The sequence below is a fragment of the Drosophila suzukii genome, chromosome 3 (assembly GCF_043229965.1).
Source record: "Drosophila suzukii chromosome 3, CBGP_Dsuzu_IsoJpt1.0, whole genome shotgun sequence".
In the NCBI taxonomy this organism is placed as follows: domain Eukaryota; kingdom Metazoa; phylum Arthropoda; class Insecta; order Diptera; family Drosophilidae; genus Drosophila; species Drosophila suzukii.
This window is the reverse complement of record NC_092082.1, coordinates 22,821,476-22,839,876: the sequence shown is the minus strand read 5'-3', so window position 1 is coordinate 22,839,876 and position 18,401 is coordinate 22,821,476. Positions and strand designations below refer to the sequence as shown.

Here is an 18,401-nt window from a genome sequence, read left to right as displayed (position 1 = left end):
CTCATGGCCCCAAGGACTCTTTGTACTTCCACAATAAAAAACGTAGTACCAAAGGCTTATTAGAACCTGTGTATTTACTATAGCCCTGCATGAGCAGAGTTAGAGTTCCCTTTGAATCTAAGAGCCATTCGATCTATTCAGGTTTTTCTGGTGACAGTCCTATAGATATTTGGTATCATCACATCAGCAGTTACGATCCGGCACAACACGACATCTTTACTCGAAATGGACATCAGTTGCGGCGTGGGAGCCTGGTATAGACTCCCGTATCAATACGCCAGCCTCGGTCGACCTAAAGTCAGAAGCAGCTTAAAAACAAAGGTGAGGGAGATACAAAATATGATTTCATGTTTAGTAAAAAATAATGTGTTTTAAAACACTACCATTCCATTCCATAGCACAACGATAAAAAATGCCTTCCATTCCACTCAAGCTCATAAAAAGTACAATTCTTATTCTTAGTTTTTATTACATTGTATCTTATAAAATATGTTACTTATTTTCCTTTGGTAGTTTTATCAATACGATACGTATACACTACATTTATATTTGTATGTATATTATGTTTCGGGCAAACCTAATTCGTTAAAAAAATTACATTTGCCCTTGTAAATACTTTATTAAAAGATTTTATAAATATACAAATAATTTATCATGGCACACTATGCATTGATGTTCCAACACGTGCATTATGTACTCGTATATATACAAAACTAACTTAATCCAATGTTGACTCGGCTATGTGATGTAAGTCTGAATAATTAATTATTGCGCGATGTAGGAACTCGTATTGTGCCTAAAAGGATATAGTTTGATTAATTTTTAATTGTACGAAGCATTTTTAAGGTTTAACTTACGTATGAGTTGATAAGTCCCGTTCGCTGAGATCGTAATTTCCTTGTTGTGGCACAGATGTCGACACACTTCTCCAATCTGAGATGCTGGACTAAAATGCACATTGCGACGAAAATTGAACTTCGGTCAGTTCCCAGGCTGAAAAATAGTGTCGATTAGTGATAAATGTAATAAAAGCAAATCTTTTATAATTACCTGCAATGAACTGTGAGTGGAGAGCGACAACCAGAATTTTTGTTGTTCTTGTAATGGTTGTATGCTTGATCTACAAGTTCGATAATGCCCCGGCAGACTTCAGGAACTTCTCCGTCCACGGTTGGCCAACCATTGTATTGAAACTGTGTGACTTTCAGCGTATCATCTATTTTGCAATTCGTGACGTAAAATTCGCGGCGAGTGTAGTACGGACAACTTTCGCTGTGCACGTATTTTACAAGTATGTGGTCATATTGGACTTCATCATCCGCCCAGTATCGCGGGCACTTTCTGGCTCCGTCTCCGATCTGTATATTAATTTAAGCAATCAGTTTAATTGGAAACCAAAAAGTAAGCTAAGACAATACTCACTTCAGAAATCATTACGAGGGTGGTAACACTCTGTTCCGAGATCATTCTCCAGAAATCGCCAATAGTGTTCTCAAGTGGATCTTGGGCAATAATAAAGGTTTCGCTGTTATCATAGCCCTCTATAAAGGATGCGTTAATGTAGGTCGAGTTATCCCGCATTGGAAGTGGTGTCAGTATAACCTAGAATTTCATCAAAACAGGCATACATGTTTAACAGAATTTCCATGAAAGTAAGACATTATTACTCACTCTGTTACGATCGTAGGGTATAACCTCTTGACTTCTGTTTTTCATATTGTTCTCCTCGTTCTCGCCCACACAACACGATTTACTTATCTCATCCGCTGTGGCCAGCAGTTTCTGAAGTAAACGATAATAAGCAAATCGCCGGAAAGTAGATATCGAATTGTACCAACCTCGAATTCCAGTTCCAATTTGCATTTACCCTCGTTGGGCTTACGCTTCAGAGATTCAATAGCTGACGTCATGGTATCAATGCAAATATCCGTGTTTCCAAAAGTTCCAGTGTCTAGTAAAGCCCGGTAAAGGAAGATGTATTGTTTCTGTAAGCGAAATACAAGGTTAAGGTTAAATAGTTCAGTGGTATGCTATATTATTACTAACCAAGGATTGGACTAAAAAATTTCGTTGGTGTCGCAAATCACACACTGTGTTGTAAATGGACACCGAGTCTTCTTCCTCCAGTTGTTGAATCAGAGAATCTAGTGCCACCAGGGTGCCGGTCCTACCGACACCAGCACTGCAGTGCACTAAAATTGGACCCCTTTGCAAGGAGTAGACGGAATTGATTTGTCGTATAAATTTGATGATGCCATGTGGATGCTCTGGTGCCATGAAATCCTTCCACGTTAAATAGTGGTATTGTGTGATTTGTCTACGGTCCTCCTCCTCGCCCACATTGGCTTTGTTCTTAGAAACGTTCAGGGTTCGTTCAATATAATCTCCAGTCTTTCGTTCTTGTGCAAATTTCACTAAAATATCTCCGAACTGTTTTGTATCAAATACTTTCTCTGGCCAATATTTCGCACACTTTGCCTTGTTATACTCCTCCAAATTAGTAAGCATCACAATTATTTCTAGATGTTGTTCCCAAATCATTCGCCAAAAATCGTCGATGGTGCTCTCCATTGGACCCTGTGCGCAGATAAATTTCTTTCTCTCCTTGTATCCAATTACAAAGTTTGCGTTAATATAATCCGCTGTCTGTAGTCCATTTATGACAGCCAACTTAACGCGCGTTTGATCGTAGGCTTTAATGTCGGGATACCTATTTTTGCAGGCGTTCTCCTTTAAATCACTGTTTTTAGTTGTTCGATCGCTGAATCGATTGGGCAGCATCTCATATTCCCGGAGAAATCCGTAATCGGTGTCCTTATGGCGGTTCTTATAGGCGTTTTCCAAATCCAATCTGTGAATGGGGCCAGCATCGAATCCTTTGTGATTCCCGGACGTAATAAAATGACTGTGGTTGTTAGTGCGGCGACCGAACAAAGCCCTGCTTGATAGTAAGAGAGGTAATTATTAATTATAAGTTAATTAAAAATATTTATCATTAAGTAGTTACCTCAAGGAATCTCTTAAAGTTAATGTGTCTTCGCCCTGCAATTCGTTTTTGGTTTTCTTGTGATGGAAAACCCACAGCACGATAAACACGAGGAAAACTCCAAGTAGTACGGCTCCTGCTTTGATTCCAATATTTAGGTAGTAGTCCATATTATTTAGGGATTGAATGGGTTCCGCTTCTGTTGCTGGAGTAATTACATCAAAGTATTTGCTATATGCCATCAGCACATTATTTCGATCCCGAACTAGAGAAATGAAAAATATAAATTATTTTTATTACAAATGTTATATTTCCACTTACCTATAATCTCTAGAAAACCAGTGTAATTGGAGTTAATATCTATCTCACCGTCGAAAACATCTCGACTAGTGTCAAGGAGTGGCACATTTGGGTTGACGGAGCTTAGAATTGGATTCTCATCGCTAGTCACCGCGTTTCTTTTATCTCTCAACTTACTTTCTAAGATTTTAAGAGCATGATCTGTTAGATTAGCTCCTTGGATCAAGTTGTTTTTTTCGGGGGAATTTGGCAGCTCAGAATCAAAATCTGCAGGAATATCGAACATTGGTATACGGTTTAGAAATCAAGTTGAAGTTACTTACTTGATAGAGAACTCAATGGAGGTGGGGGCGTGGCTTCCGGCTTTCTCAGGAATGGAGTACCCTCCAAGCACTTGCGGCAAATTTCGTCATTGTCCCTGATAATATCATTGTTTTCGCTAAATCTCTGCTCATCGCCCAAAAATATTTCGGGCCTAAAGTACTTTCTACTGATCATTTCCGCTATATATGCACTACTTCTAGTGACGTTATCGCTGTGAACCTCCTGATATGTGGCGATATTAAGCTTATCCGGCTCCGGCAGTTCCTTGTTGTCGTTGTTAATCCTAACTAGATTTAATCTATAACAGCATATGGGACCGTTTCGTTCGCTGATCTTGGGTAGGTATAATTTGAGAACGTGTTTGGAGCCCAGATTAACTTTTGTCCACAGTGTTCGACCAATGGTGTCCGGCGTGGATACGGGCATCAGACAACTTCCTGAGGCCGGTTCGCCGTTCTTCTTGTGGCGTGTTATGGCGGACACCGTCACTGTGTAGTTTGTATTCGGGCTAACACTTTCGTATAGGGTCTTGTGATGGGGCTCGTCGATTCTTCGAATCTTGGGTCCCCACGTCTCCCTATCCACAGTGCTCATGGGATTGCCCAGCAAGTGAATAAAATACGACACAACCTTGCCATTTGGCGTTTTGGGAACATCCCAGTTAATGGAGATTGAGTTGCCCCTCGTTAAGTTGTCGTGATGGCAATTGATCGTCAAATTGGTGGGCTTCGAAGCCACGCCGTCCATAGTTGTGCCATTTACGTTCTCGGACCATGGTCCACAGGTCTTGGTTAGATCACTGCATGCCCTTACCCTAAATTCGTAGTCTGTGGCGGTCTTAAGCTTATCAAACATATATGGCAAGTTTCGAGAATTCTGCTGGTAAATGGCCTCTTCAATCACTTTGGGCACCTCTCCCGATTCGGAGACAATCAGCTCGTAATACTGTATATAATCAATGAGGTCCGGCGGCGGGGGATTCCAGCCAATCGTTATTGTGGACGCTGTGCTGCCGGTGGTCTCGACTTTCGGTATAAATATGGGATCAAAACTGAGCGTGGTGATTCCTTGGGGATACTGGGTGGGCTGGCCATCGCCAATCGAGTTCTTTCCCGCAATTCGTAAAAAATAGGTTGTGTTTGCTTTAAAATGGTCCAAAATATACGATGAATAGCTGCCGTTTATAAAGTCCTTATGGTAAGTAATAGTCGGTGTTCCGGCCTCCTGAAGGCTGACGAAGAATTTTTGAACCGGATCGTTGCCATCGTTCACCGTCCAGTTTAAGTATATCTTGTTGGCCCCCACAGCCTTGGCAAAATCAATGCTAACTTGTGGCACTTCCATTACGAAAAGGCTTATCCCTTTGGAGGTAATTTCCAGACCCGTTTCGTCGAAGACGGTGCACTTGTAGGTTCCATTCTCCTTCTTGTAAACCTCGGTAAATTCCAAGGTAAAATTAAGGTGTGTATCATTCAGCTTTGAGATGGAAGAAAAGGTGTCCAGGAACTCAAAGTGGCTTCCGTCTTTAAGCCATTTCAGGCTTTTACTCGTCGTCTCATTTTGCGGGAACATCTCGATCAGACAGTGGAGCACAACATCCTGTTTGATTTTTCTTTTTATCTTGTCGGCGGTACTTTGCACGACCTTGGAGGGAAGGTATGGCCTAACTTGGAATTCAGTCGAAAGATTTTGGCCTGTTTGGGTTGTGCAGGTGAAGTTTCCCGAGTCCTTAATATTAACGTCGAGAAGCGTCAGGACATTTTTATACTTGATAAAGTCTTGGCTTTCATTGTTTTCACTAACGTCGTCGTTGGATTTCAAGGGCTCAGTTCTGATTTTAAACCTGAAAAATAACAAATTGATAACCATAAAAATAAGGTTCATCCATTTATACAACAAAATATAAGATATTTACCTCGTATTGTTTTTGGTAATAGTTTGATTTCCCAATCTCCAAATTACTCCTTCGTTTTCAGAGGTACACTCTAAAGATAAGTTTTTTCCTATCTCTGCCCATTCTGCAATAAATAAAAAGTTATCATTTACATTTCAAATAAATATAGAAATGGTGTTTCATTGGTGAACTTTTTATTCAAGTATTCAGCCCAAAACTATGTTATTTACCAAAAAAATTATAAAAGAAAATCGAATAATTAAGTAGATTTTCATTTACTTATCTTAAATATACAAAGTCTGTTTATGGCTTTATTTACTTGGGATCAAATACAACACATAGTACTTAGCAAAAGCATTTCACTATTAAAACTAAGTTTTTTTTTTTTTTAATTTTGAATATTTTTTAAATATGAATAAAATTAGCATCCGATACATAATTCTATGGTTCTTTGATCAGTTACAAACTTTATAATGGGTCCCAAAAGGGGGGTTGGGTGGTCAACGATGGGCGGCAAAAGCCAGACATAAAAGTAAAACTCCACCCTTTACATGGCGCACAAAATTGGCGATGTAATCCAATGTAATTCCGGAATCAACACGTATTTCCTTGCACAAATATTACAAATAAACATATTTCAGATAAACCGTACGGATGTACATATGTACGCACAGACATGGGCCCGTCTGTATGTATGTGCACCGGGAAGAGTGTACATACATACGTATGGTCGACTACTTTTGTTTAGCCCCAATTGAAATCTCACCCCATCGCCGTAATCTTTGGGCGTTACCGACATAGTTCGAATACCGCTGTATCTGAATCTCGTTAACCCATTTAGATTTACAACCCTTTAATTAATAAATCTAGTTATAAGCTGCAGAAAAAGATTCACATCACATTTGCAAAAACAAAAAAGAGACACTGCAATTTGTTGACACCCACCAACCATTCTTGTATGTACGTATGTAAGCTGCATTTATGCTATACGGCCTGCGGACCATTCTAAAATCAAGGAACTCCCTTGCGAAACATTACCTTGTTTCAACGTTCCCTGCACACATATCGCACAAAGGAAGATATATGCAAGGACTATATTCAATAGCATCGACATGCGTCGGCGGAGTAACGCCATGGCTAGCTTATTTCTCACTCCGAACCGGATAAATACATATGTCAAAAATTATATTCGATGTCTGTGTTCCGTAAAAAAGGTCCTCTATGTTGCGTTAATGACGCGGCGAATAGGAAAACCCGAAAGAGGAGTTCTTAAAAAAACCATTTAATAGACGGCAACCGCGAAGAAGTATTCATTAATCGTTATTTTTTTTCATTAATTTGTTGTTTCCAGTGTGACCGCGGTATAAGTGGTCCATTATACCGCCCGGCTTTAAGGAATATACTTTTTATACCATTATGGTTTTGTGAATATACCAAATGTACCAATAAAAATAAATACCCTGCGTTTCCTTTCTTCATTTTCTTTATAAAATTAAACTCAAAAGCCATAAATAATAATGAATTTAAAGATTCCTTGCATTAGTGTCGAAGATAACATATTTTACATGGGGTTAAATTAATTACATTGTGGTTCATGTCTTGGAGCATGGTGACTCTTAAGTTGGCGCCTCCTCTTTAAACACCACCCACTGTAAAGATAATTTCTGAAAAACCAACATATTTATCATCATGATATTTTAACAAAACTTTTTTGTAGGTTAACCCCAATCTGTTAATATACCGCGCAAGTTTGCAAAACATTTAGGGATGGAGCCCTATGCATTTTTATGTTGGCCCCAATTGTTGTATAAGAAAAATCCGAGGTGGATTCACTGCTAAGCGATTTTCTTAAAAACTATTAATTTTAAGGCAAGTAGCTTGAATTACCTTTCATATTGTTATGTCGTTCATAAGGGGAGCAGTACAAATTATGGATTTTCTGAGGCAAAAAGATGTAACGATCTAGCATATGATCACATCTCTTTTTCTCAAAATTTTTGAATTTTATTTATTTTTATTAGGCCTCCAAATATCTATTAGTTCAAAAATAAAAATAAAGAGAAAATGTAATAATAATAACAGCCCCCATGTTATAAGTTTCAACGTTCCACTTTAGTTGCTTTTTCATCGATGCTAATTTGACGAACATATTACATTCAATAATACAATCATATCCCCAAAGACTTTTCTTCGTTTCTACAAAATCTAGAGTTTTAAATATATATATAAATAAGGTTAGGTTAGCTTAACCCGGATGGTCCTCAAGGGGCCACGCATAGGCCAATATGGCCCTTAGTTGTCCGGTTGATGTGTATGAACCTTGTGATTAGTTAAGAGGTTTTTATGTCCACAAGGATCGAGGTGTTTTTGTCGAAGGCAAGAAGTTCGCCTGGTTTCCTGCTGGAGGCTTCTCCTAGTGATGCCAGTTCTGGGGCACCGAGGTATCTTCTTCTTGCTCGTGAGAGAGCCGGGCAATTGCAGATCAGATGTTCCAGGGTTTCGATTGCCCCCGAGTTGGTCATCCTTCGAGCCCAATTACACCAAGCTGCTCAGTTCGTCTGGTGGCACCGGTCTGTTGTGTGCCATGTAGCAGGAGGCTACCAAGAGGCGCTGCTCCTCGCTTTCTAGCATCACAGTAGTCAAGTCATCAGAGCTGTAATGAGGCATGAGGCTAGCATGGATACCCTTCCGCACAAGTACGGCGGTTCTGTTCCTGCTTACCATTGGTAAGTAGAATGTATTGTAGTTGGAGGACCTTAGTCCGGCCACTATATTGCCCAAGGCAATCCATGGCTCTTGAACAAAGGCTATGTCGACGTGCAATCAGGAGCTCCGCCGACGCGAGTCTGCTTTTATGGAGATTGAGCTGCAGCACCCTCAGTGTCATAGGTGGCTGGCTCATCTCCGCTCGACGGATTGGCTATAACAGTCAGGTCACCGTCCTCTTCGTCCTCCGAGTCGTCTACCGCAATGTCCTGGGCGGCATCCACGACGGCTTCCAGACCTAGGTCCTTCTCCACCTCGCCTGCCTGCAGGATGTGTGCGCCTTTGTCGTCAGGGTGGCGCTTCCTAAGACGGAGGTAGACACTACCCATGCCCCACGCCATCTTCCCGAATCTTGGGTACAGCAGATCCTCCGCCTCCTTGTTGATTTGGAGAACCACACTTTGGCCCCCCTCGTTGGGTAGTGGGCTGGCCATGTGCAGAATCTTCCAATTCGCCGTTGGAACGTCTGGGTTCTGCCGTTGAAGCAGCTTTAGCGCCCGATACCCTTGGATTGCGATGGGGAGGAGCACTTTCGCCTTCGGTATGGATGGGATTAATTCCCTGTCCACCACCTCTAGCTTGGCCCCCTCCCACAAAGCCTCCAGCTGGCAGACCGTTTGCGTCAGCCACTTCCTGGTTGGATCGTCGTTGCACTTCAGGATTTTGACACCGTTCAACCACCCTGCACCATCGAATGTGGGCATGGGGGCTGTGGGTGCCTCTTCTATCCGTGCAAATAGAGCCTGAACGAGTCGCTCATGGACGATCTTCCAGCGCGCCTCCGTCATCTTTCCATTCTCGTCGCTTCTGTCAATGAGTGCCACGATCAGGTGTCGGTTGTCTACATCACTGACCTTTGCCTTCCTGTTGGGCATCCTTGCTACTTTGGGTGGCGGAGTGCCTGCCTCCATGGGCCCTCGTTTCCGCTTGCTCATTGAAATGTCCTTGGCGGCACTCTCGTGTGCGCGTTGCCTCTTGTTGGCAAGCATCTCCTCCACCTTGTTCGCAAATCCGCCCGACGACGCCATCGACGGTTTGCTTGCGAAGTGCAGCCTTCCTTCCTCAATCCTTTGCTCTGCCCAGGCTAGCCTTTCCTTCTCCTCTTGGGAGAGGTCCGCTTTGTCCTGGAGCCGGCTCTTGATCTTGAGGGCTGCCTTGTATTGCGCCTTAGCCTTCATCCCCTCGCTTGAACGCTTCGGGCCTTCCCTACGCGTGGAGTTGGAACCTGGTTCCGGCAAGCGGGTATGTCTGGTTTCGGCTTCGTGTAGCACGCTCTCCGAGCCCGAGTCTACTTCAACAACGACACCCGTGCGGCTCAACTTTGCCTGAGACGTCATGGAAGTAGCTTTACCTGCTCCCGGCTTCCCAGGGATTCGACCGCTGGCGACACGCAGGGAGGATTGCTCCTCCCCGTGCCCGCCGATGGTAGCAGTCGTACTTCCAATCGACGTTTGGGCTGACATCCCAGCCCTGATGTTGTCCTTCTCGCCGTTCATACTGGTTTGTTTTTCAGGGGAACCACCCACTTGCGTTTATGCCTAAATTTAAATAATTTAAGTATTGAATTTGATTTTTGTTCCCGTTCCGTTTCGTATGCTATATATTCTTCTTCATTCGTCAGCGGTGCTACCTTAGCACTCGATATATTGTGGAAATATGTGCATAAAAGTATCGTAGCAACGATATATCATTTATTAAAAATAGCAAATAGTTTAAATATATCAAGTAATTTTTGAAATTTTCTTAAAGACTTCAATTACTAACAAAACTACCATGGAGTGTCCTTTTCTTTCTCACTCTATAAATTATAAAAAATCAAATATTTATGTTTTAATAAAATAGCGATACTCGATATATCAGGTGTTAAAAATATCACGATATAAATATTTATTTTTATTCAAAATATATCGATATTTTGATATATTCATCCCTACTAAAATCCCAAGTAACTAGCCGGCATTGTTTGTGCGCGTTTCTTTGCAGAAAATCATTGGAAATCAAATAAAAACATGAAATTAGTAAGGTATGCTATGTGTTAATTACTTACTGCATCGACGATTCTGTTAGAAACCGTGTGTTTGTGAGTTTCATTCAGTTTTTGGTATGTGCAAATAGGCACACATGTACGCATGTAGAAGCGATGCTGCCATTTGTTGTATTTGTACACAATATTTACAGTAGCCATGAATCTGATATTAAAATAATGTTAATCTACTATTATGATGTTCATTTCTTGTTATTTTGTGCTGTGAGAAGTATACGAACTTTACAAGGGAAGACTTGTAAAGAATTTAGTAAGTTATTCCAGAGTACTCCTGTTTCTAACCGCACAATAAGATACATTAACATGCATTGTACACCAGCTTATAGGCTTCAGTTCTGAGATTTGTATTTAATGTGAACTGTAAGGGCTCCTTTTCATATTCAATAAGTAATAAAGTTGTTTGACCAAATATATTGGATCTTTGTTCGAGTATCATTGGTGTTTGTTAAATTTAATAATAATATATTGTTTTTTGTATCCTGTAGATTCCTGATGAAACTAAGTCATGAGACTGTGACCATCGAACTGAAGAACGGCACCCAGATCCACGGCACCATCACCGGCGTGGATGTGGCCATGAACACTCACCTGAAGAGCGTGCGCATGACGATCAAGAACCGGGACCCCGTCCACCTGGAGACCTTGAGCATTCGCGGCAACAACATCAGATACTTCATTCTGCCGGACAGCCTGCCGCTGGAGACGCTGCTCATAGACGACACCCCGAAGTCGAAGACAAAAAAGAAGGACAGCGGCCGGGTTGGAAATCGCGGCAGGGGCAGAGGCGCCCGCGGACGGGGCGGACCGAGGGGTCGTGGAAGGGGCCGAGCTTCGGGCCGACGTTAATCTTTGTAACTGCTACACCTAATAAACAATATTCGATAAATATAGAATATAAATATTCTTTGGATAAATCTATCTTGTATACATTTATGATCGAACAATTGACAATTGTCTACTTCATCTAGTAAAGGAACTATACCTGAATACAAATTGTTAAGAAATCATTATTTGTAGTAACTCATGAGAAATGTGTTTTTACCAGATGTAGATTCCTTCAGAAAATATACATAAAAGAAGATTGCCTTCTATGAATTGTATTGAAAAAGATATTAGAAAATGATTTAAAGATATTTAACACCGATGTTGTTCTTTAGTTTATTTAAGAAACATTCCAAAAATTATCATATGCGTATACAATGGCTGTAAAATTGGTCACTTTATTGGTCAAGAACTTTAGGACCTACACTAGGCTTGAAATGTTGATTTATTTACTGCTTCCCTTGCTAATGATACATTTAGTTTGGATGCGATGTGGTCCAAATCATGAAAACCCCGTCCATTGTTTTGCACGGCGAGATGGAGTGCTTGGGGATAATGTCAGACTTACTCCACTTTAGTAAGTCCGAAGCAGTAATCAATTTTCGATTTTTAAACAATTAAACTAATATTAATCTTCTTAATTTAAGCAATTCAATGGAGAGAATGTCCAAAGAAAGTCCTTTAAAGGAACTTTTAGTGCATACAAACGACAAATCTGTGTCAGACAACCTAATACCTGCATTGAAAAATATTTTAAAGCTCAAGAAAATTATTCAGATAAAGTCCGAGGGAAATATTGAAAAACATCTTCGAAAAGGAAATTATTTGGCTGGTGTTATTTGGAAGGCTGAAGGTGATAACACTGTTGTTACACTTAGATTTCCTAGTTCATTGAGAACTAAGCCAAACAATCTGTGGAACACGGATAAATCGGAATCAGGAGAAAATAGGCCGACCTCTGTTTACAGAGATGAAGGATTCCTACAAATACTATATGCTATTACTGCATTTCTGAGTCAATCTGATTTAAGCAAGCCCGCCCAGAAATACGAAGACAATGGAGTAACAATCTCGTCAAATCCACTTATTTTGGATAACAAATATAAGGGTGAAATTAATGAAAAACTCTTAGACCCAATTAAATCAATTCGCAAAACTATTTTGACATTTTATTTGGGTATATTATACATATATCCCTTAATTCGTTTAGTTATGGTAAGAATAATCAGTAAATATTTTTCAATTTGCAAAAGTCCTAATTTTAATTTATATTCCAGCATATGGTGAGAGAAAAAAGCAAACAACAAGTGGATTTAATGAACATTTCTGGTTCAAATCGGTTTCTTCACTATTTATCTTGGTTCTTTTCCACTTTAATTGTACTTACTATGATTAATTTTCTAACAATATTTTTATTAACGGTAAGCAAACAATGTAAATCCAAAAACAGTATTTAGTTGAAATCATTTTGAACTTAGTGGTTATAGAGAGTTTTCAAAAGAAAGGATTTTTTATAGATTGATTTAAAATTTCTAAATCACACTCCCAAAAATTATATTCGATCGGCCCAATATTTTGGGAGATATAGGAGTAGAAATTAATGATTTTAGACCGTTTAGCAGGTTGCCACAATAACTCTTAGCCTTTTTTGATTGAAGGAATTATATTAAGCAAAGGATAGTACGTTCTTTTAAACCCAATAAGTAGAAAGTTAGTTTGTAATTAGGTCTCGTCAAAAATTCAAATTACATTGTTTTCAAATACTTCCTACACTAATGGAAAAATTTTACAGAGATGATGTCGAATGATGGGTGTTTTTTGATGAGCCCCAGCAAAAATGGCCTTCGGTAGAGTAATTAATATTTTTGAATAACTTATTTTTAACATAATAATCAAAAATGTTCCAAAATGTACAAAATAATGTGGGTCTAAATCATAAAAGGACTTTGTTTTAGGCACAAAAATTCACTGTAACCGTTAAAGACATTTAAATTCCGATTCCTGGTAAACTGGTTCCGATAATTAATCGAAATGCAAGAGTGAAACATTTACGATTTCTTATCGGGGCCTGGGTTTGTGCATTCGCTAAATGTTTGGCGCCAACCGGTTATCAATTTCAAGTTTTAGAACCAAAGCAATTATGTATTTTAATTAAACTTCTTATTTTATTTCCCTTCTTTTTAGGCGCCGCTCTGTGAAAATGGAAACGTCTTAAATTGCTCAAGTTTCACAGCTTTGTTGTTTTTCTTTGAAGTCTGGGCAGTGTGTGGTATTTGTTTTTGTTTTTTAGTATATAGTTTAACTCAGACTGTCACTTTGGCAGCGATTGTGGTTGCTTTTTTTTGCATACTTAGTTTCTTTCTCTATGTATTCTGGCAGCCAAAATTATTAATCTTGCTACACATGCTCTGCATATTATTTCAATATGCATTTCTAATGGGACTGAGTTTAATTCTTTACTTCGAATGGTTTGATAATACCGGCTTGCAGTGGTATCATATTTCTAAAACAGAAAATATCTTTAATTCTACTACAAATAGTGAAGACTTTACTTATAATTTCGTTGATATTATATTAATAATGTTAATAGTAGCATTTATATCTTTGCTACTTTGCCTACTAATTGAATTGTGTTTTCCGGGACGGTATGGAATTTCAAAATGTAGAAGATCGAAACCTGATAACCGTACGAATCAGCATGAAACTCCAGCAGTTGTTCAAGCTAATATGTTGCGAAAATTGCAAAGAAGAAAGGCTCCCCTAAGAAATTTTACCATGAATATGTACGATGATCAAATAACCGTTATATTGGGTCTTTCCGATTCGGGAAAGTCGGCAGTAATTAATTCAATCACGGGTAGTAGTCCTCCAGAATCGGGGTGGATTAAAGTGGACAATAAAAATATTATCAAAACCAATAGTTCCAGAACATTTTTGGGACTATCTCCTCAGCACAATGCTTTATACGATTCCTTGACGGTAAAACAACACGTGGACTTTTACTCATCTCTGCGAAATTCTCCTAGAAAGTACAGAAGTAATTCCATGAACAACTATTTAAAAGCATTGGATCTCTTGATCGTAAGGAATGTGAAGAGTCGAAATTTATTACAAGCGGACAAAAAGAAACTATCGGTGGCATGTGCCTTTTGTGGAAATCCACGGATCCTTGTTTTGGACGAACCCTCCGAAGGATTGGAACCCTGTGATCGAAGATTACTCTGGGATTTACTGCAGTCTGAGAAACGATGTCGCACTATAATAGTAGCCACTTACCAAATCGAAGAAGCGGATGTTCTGGCGGATCGAGTGGCTATATTATGCGACGGGCAATTAATATTCAATGGAACCTCCGTCTTCTTGAAGAACTCTTATGGGTCGGGCTATCAATTGGTAAGGGAGTTAAAATATATAATTTAAAAAACTAGAAAATCAATTTGACTACACTGTTATTTAGGTATGCTCGCAGGGTGAAATATGTCCAGAGCCTCAGATAACCTCGTTGGTTACGAAATATATACCCGATTCCTGTGCATCCTGTGACAAACCTTGCGAAATAGCCTACAATATTCCGCAATCCAGTTGTTGTGGAATTGTGCCCCTGCTAAAAGAGTTGGAACTATCCGAAAAGTGTGTCGATATGGAATCCATTCAAATCGGAACCACTCCGGTAATAGATAAATTTGTTAATGCCACTTCGGCTGGCTGCAACTTAAACAAGTGCAGTAACTTTTGCAACCTACCAGAACCGGATGAATGTCTGCTAAAGGGACAAAAATTGTGCTGGAATCAATGGAAAGCGATGATATTAAAAAAGTTCTACCACATCAAACATAGCCCGTTGTTGTTCCTTGGACCTCCCTTGCTTTTGCTTTTGACCTTTGCGGCGCTACTTGCTTATTTTTATAAATCACCTGAATTACCCAAACATCATTATGCAGAAAATAAAAATATGGCACCGGAGAGCGCTCGAAAATTGGATTTAGATTCTTATGGAGAAGACTGCAGTTATGCATTTGTGGAAAGTGAAAGCAGTCAGCATCCACTAGTACCGCTTTTAAAAAATAAAATACAAGGCTGTTCAGCTGATGAAGTATCACAAAATGATCTAGATAAAAATCAAGATCTGTTAAATGATAAATATGTCTTTGCTCTGAAAATGGATAAGTGCGAATATAAAATATTTTATAGTCGGAAGTACCTGCATTCTGAGGCCGTGGCTGCAGCACTGATGGGATATTTGGCAAATGGGTAAAAAATTATTTATCAAAACTATTTCTTATCTATAAAGATTTATTTTTCAGTGACCTATTGGATAGATTTTGCTCGAGTTATGATAGGGAAGCTAAATTGTCGGAGAAAACCATTGATTTTTATAATCATCCCTATCGCTCAACTCAGGATAGTGAAAACTCTACCCCATATGAAATCAAATGTTCCAAAAGGGGTGCATTATACTTACTACTTTTATGCCTGAGTATCTTTACTGGGTTTTTTGCTGCATACATTATAAGGGAACGCATCATTGGATTTAAACTTATGCAACAAGTTGAGGGCATAAATATGGCAACATTTTGGCTTTCCCATTTACTTTGGGACTGGATGTGGCTTTCACTGTTTTCAACATTACTAGTGGTTTTAATGACCATCATTCTACGTAAAAGTTTCGATAATGAAATGGGTAAGTACATTTAACTATTTTTACCAAATTTATGTTATTCTATTTTATTTCAGTTGCCTATATAATTGCATTGATGTTTTTTAATCTGGCGCAATTGCCTTTCTTGTATCTTTTATTGCATCTCTTTAATCGCGAAATTTATGGCTGGATAATACCAATACTTTTACTGCTACTCTTGGGTGAGTTCTTAATATTGGCTGATTAATCGTAATGTTTATATATTTTTAGCCATCCCATTTGAGCTTGGAGCTCCGGATATACCATTTGGAGTTCTCTATTTATTACCCACTTATTCAGTGATTGCACTGCTTCATAGAATTTGCATTCAGGATGAAATGCGTAAAGTTTGTGAAGGAAACAACTCAAATTTGTATGATGAGTGCAGTAAGTTATGAAATCAAGATAATCTAATTAAATCCAATTTCGGGAATGCATTCACCCTTAAAAGGGTTGAAAGCATTTTCTTGTACATTTACACCCTTCACAAATAAGGGGTATAAAAATAAAGGGAAATTGTTTCAGGCCAAGTTCTTTGTCTATTAGTAACTAAGTTAACTTAACATCGTTTGGATGTCAGAGTAAATAAACATGTATTAAATGCATATCTATATTAACACATTGTAATTTTTAGTAATAACAAAATATATTCGTTATTTATTTCCTTTTACAGAACAACATTCACACTGGACTGGATTATTATATGTTTTGATACTTACTTTTTTAGCAATACTTTACTTTATATTGCTCATGATGTACGAAAAAGGATTTCCTTGTAAAAAACAGCGGAGGTATTTGGAAATAATAATTTGTAACTCAGTTTATAAATCCTTTTTATTTAGAACTGCTGGTGAGGAATGCCCAGGAAATTGTGATTTAAACAGTATGACAAGAAACGAAATGCGAAACCACACCCTACTTCTGGAAAATGTAAGGTCAAACCAGTCTAGAAGATCGATAAAAGATATATCCTTTGGTCTAAGGCCGTGAGTTTTGTCAGAACTTAAGATATTAAAAATGAACTTAATATACATTTCTTAGTATGGATGTTCTAGGGTTGGTTGGCGAAAGATCTGGCAAGACGAATATTAATAAAATGATTATATCAGAACGCGATTTGTCAAGTGGTCGTATTTCAGTAAAAGGAATTGATGTTCAAGACAAAAAGGAGAATAAATATCACGCATTCAAATACATAGGCTATTGTCCCCAAAAAGATAGCTTTGAGCCAAAGTTTACGGGAAGAGAAAACTTAAAAGTATTTTGCCTGATTCGAGGTATAAGGTCGGAAAAGGTCCGCGATGTATCCGAAGAACTGGCAGAAAATCTTAACTTCAAAGAACATCTAGACAAGAAGTCGGAAATGTACACCGTAAGTGATAAACGAAAGCTGAGTACAGCAATAGCTGTGATTGGTACACCTCCCCTAATAATTCTGGATGAACCCACTGCTGGAGTTGAGAAGGCACATCGATCCGATGTTTTGGACGTGCTGAAGAGCGTGAATGATTGTGGCAGTTCGATTTTACTATCCTCGAACAACATTGAAGATTTCCAGTCCCTATGCAATCGACTAGCTTTGATAAAGCGTGGAAAACTCATGGCAATCGGATCAGTCGAGAGCTATAGAAACCAATCGACTCGTGGCTTGATTTTAATGGTCAAGGCTAGACCTCATGCATTGGTTAACGAATTGGGGTATTTACATTTATATATCTAAAAAACGATTTAATATATTCTCCTTTTTATAGGTACGGACGAGCAGAAATAAGTAATCAAGCTGTAATAAACGTTATTGCACAATTTTTGATAGCCAATTTTGGAAATGTTTACTTACTGTAAGTAAATATTGTTTGGTTGGAAACCTTTTTTAATTTCCTATATTTCAGAGAAGAAATACAAGGCGATATGTTGTTTTACATTCACAATACCACAGTTCCCCTGGCCAAGGCCTTTCAAATAATAGAGAGAAACAGGCATGAGCTTTACATATCTGATTTCTATTTAAAACATGAAAACATGGAGCTATCTTTTGTGAATCAAAACTTTAGAATACTTCGGTGAAGATGTAAAGTGTTTTACTTGGTATAAATGAAAATCACAGTCTCAAATTAGTCCGCTGTAAGTTTTATCGTAAAAAATTAATGGATATTCCGCAAGACTCGAGCGTCACATTTAACTATGGGGCAGTTAAATAATGATGCTTCGGCAAGAAACAAAGCCGAATCGTAATTTAGTGTCTGTATTTCGCCATGTGAAAGTTTGTATCGCCTCCTTGTCTTTTTTACTGCGTAAACCCGAGGTCCTTAGACTAAATGAGGCAGGGCAAACAGGTTCAGCGCAAATCCATTGATGAGCAAAACATGTTCCTCCAGAAGGAACCATCAATATCAATCGAAAATGCATGCCGCGGCCTGATCAAAATAAATTATAAAACAAAAAGGGCCGCGGTCCGCATAAGGTTTGCCATAAAATGAATCGCAAAATTAACAAGATAAGCATCTTCTTAAGATAGGAGAAATAAAATCCACTGGGTACAACCAAATTAATTTTGACATAATGTCAGACAAACAAATGTTTGCACTTA

The 18,401-nt window shown here is 38.8% G+C and overlaps 5 protein-coding genes and 1 long non-coding RNA gene across 7 annotated transcripts; 4 read left to right on the top strand and 2 right to left on the bottom strand.

The window, feature by feature from the left end:
• Positions 1-444: 444 nt before the first annotated feature.
• Ptp69D (Protein tyrosine phosphatase 69D) lies at positions 445-6,863 on the bottom strand. 2 transcript variants are annotated; one of them, XM_065864272.2, is made up of 12 exons: positions 6,543-6,863; positions 5,526-5,628; positions 3,610-5,453; positions 3,308-3,553; positions 3,008-3,251; positions 2,047-2,941; positions 1,839-1,985; positions 1,672-1,782; positions 1,423-1,602; positions 1,051-1,358; positions 858-993; positions 445-796 (listed from the first exon to the last, which is right to left on the bottom strand). In XM_065864272.2, exons 1-12 carry the CDS (start codon positions 6,637-6,639, stop codon positions 719-721), a joined length of 4,389 nt encoding a protein of 1,462 aa, XP_065720344.2. In that variant the 5' UTR covers positions 6,640-6,863; the 3' UTR covers positions 445-718. The 2 variants fall into 2 exon arrangements, with proteins under 2 accessions (XP_065720344.2, XP_036671099.3); XM_036815204.3 differs by having other exon boundaries at positions 2,047-2,938.
• Positions 6,864-7,594: 731 nt separating this feature from the next.
• LOC118877379 (uncharacterized) lies at positions 7,595-9,871 on the bottom strand. Its single transcript, XM_036815937.3, has 2 exons — positions 8,226-9,871; positions 7,595-8,157 (listed from the first exon to the last, which is right to left on the bottom strand). The coding sequence occupies exon 1, from the start codon at positions 9,764-9,766 to the stop codon at positions 8,357-8,359; it is 1,410 nt and encodes a 469-aa protein (XP_036671832.3). The 5' UTR covers positions 9,767-9,871; the 3' UTR covers positions 7,595-8,157; positions 8,226-8,356.
• A 271-nt stretch (positions 9,872-10,142) lies between these two features.
• Positions 10,143-11,399, top strand: SmD1 (small ribonucleoprotein particle protein SmD1). Its single transcript, XM_017070919.4, has 2 exons — positions 10,143-10,293; positions 10,800-11,399. The coding sequence occupies exons 1-2, from the start codon at positions 10,280-10,282 to the stop codon at positions 11,158-11,160; spliced, it is 375 nt and encodes a 124-aa protein (XP_016926408.1). The 5' UTR covers positions 10,143-10,279; the 3' UTR covers positions 11,161-11,399.
• A 1,928-nt stretch (positions 11,400-13,327) lies between these two features.
• On the top strand, positions 13,328-15,391 carry LOC139353265 (phospholipid-transporting ATPase ABCA3-like). Its single transcript, XM_070996937.1, has 2 exons — positions 13,328-14,529; positions 14,594-15,391. Exons 1-2 carry the CDS (start codon positions 13,540-13,542, stop codon positions 15,389-15,391), a joined length of 1,788 nt encoding a protein of 595 aa, XP_070853038.1. The 5' UTR covers positions 13,328-13,539.
• Positions 15,392-15,445: 54 nt separating this feature from the next.
• LOC139352913 (uncharacterized) lies at positions 15,446-16,378 on the top strand. The gene is made up of 3 exons (XR_011603956.1): positions 15,446-15,817; positions 15,871-15,996; positions 16,046-16,378. It is a non-coding gene; the product is annotated as an uncharacterized lncRNA (long non-coding RNA).
• Positions 16,379-16,493: 115 nt separating this feature from the next.
• LOC118877214 (nod factor export ATP-binding protein I-like) lies at positions 16,494-17,534 on the top strand. Its single transcript, XM_036814587.3, has 3 exons — positions 16,494-16,605; positions 16,657-16,800; positions 16,856-17,534. The coding sequence occupies exons 1-3, from the start codon at positions 16,565-16,567 to the stop codon at positions 17,532-17,534; spliced, it is 864 nt and encodes a 287-aa protein (XP_036670482.3). The 5' UTR covers positions 16,494-16,564.
• Positions 17,535-18,401: the final 867 nt, after the last annotated feature.

Bases quoted from the DNA above. Each gene is read 5' to 3' on its own strand.
- LOC139353265 (XM_070996937.1), top strand. From the start codon at position 13,540: ATGCTCTGCATATTATTTCAATATGCATTTCTAATGGGACTGAGTTTA. The intron at 14,530-14,593 runs GTAAGGGAGTTA...ACTGTTATTTAG, and splicing joins ATGGGTCGGGCTATCAATTG to GTATGCTCGCAGGGTGAAAT.
- Ptp69D (XM_065864272.2), bottom strand. From the start codon at position 6,639: ATGGCGTTACTCCGCCGACGCATGTCGATGCTATTGAATATAGTCCTT. The intron at 5,629-6,542 runs GTAATGTTTCGC...TATTTATTGCAG, and splicing joins GCAGGGAACGTTGAAACAAG to AATGGGCAGAGATAGGAAAA. The intron at 1,359-1,422 runs GTGAGTATTGTC...ATTAATATACAG, and splicing joins CCCTCGTAATGATTTCTGAA to ATCGGAGACGGAGCCAGAAA.
- LOC118877379 (XM_036815937.3), bottom strand. From the start codon at position 9,766: ATGAACGGCGAGAAGGACAACATCAGGGCTGGGATGTCAGCCCAAACG.
- LOC118877214 (XM_036814587.3), top strand. From the start codon at position 16,565: ATGATGTACGAAAAAGGATTTCCTTGTAAAAAACAGCGGAG. The intron at 16,606-16,656 runs GTATTTGGAAAT...CTTTTTATTTAG, and splicing joins CCTTGTAAAAAACAGCGGAG to AACTGCTGGTGAGGAATGCC. The intron at 16,801-16,855 runs GTGAGTTTTGTC...TACATTTCTTAG, and splicing joins ATATCCTTTGGTCTAAGGCC to TATGGATGTTCTAGGGTTGG.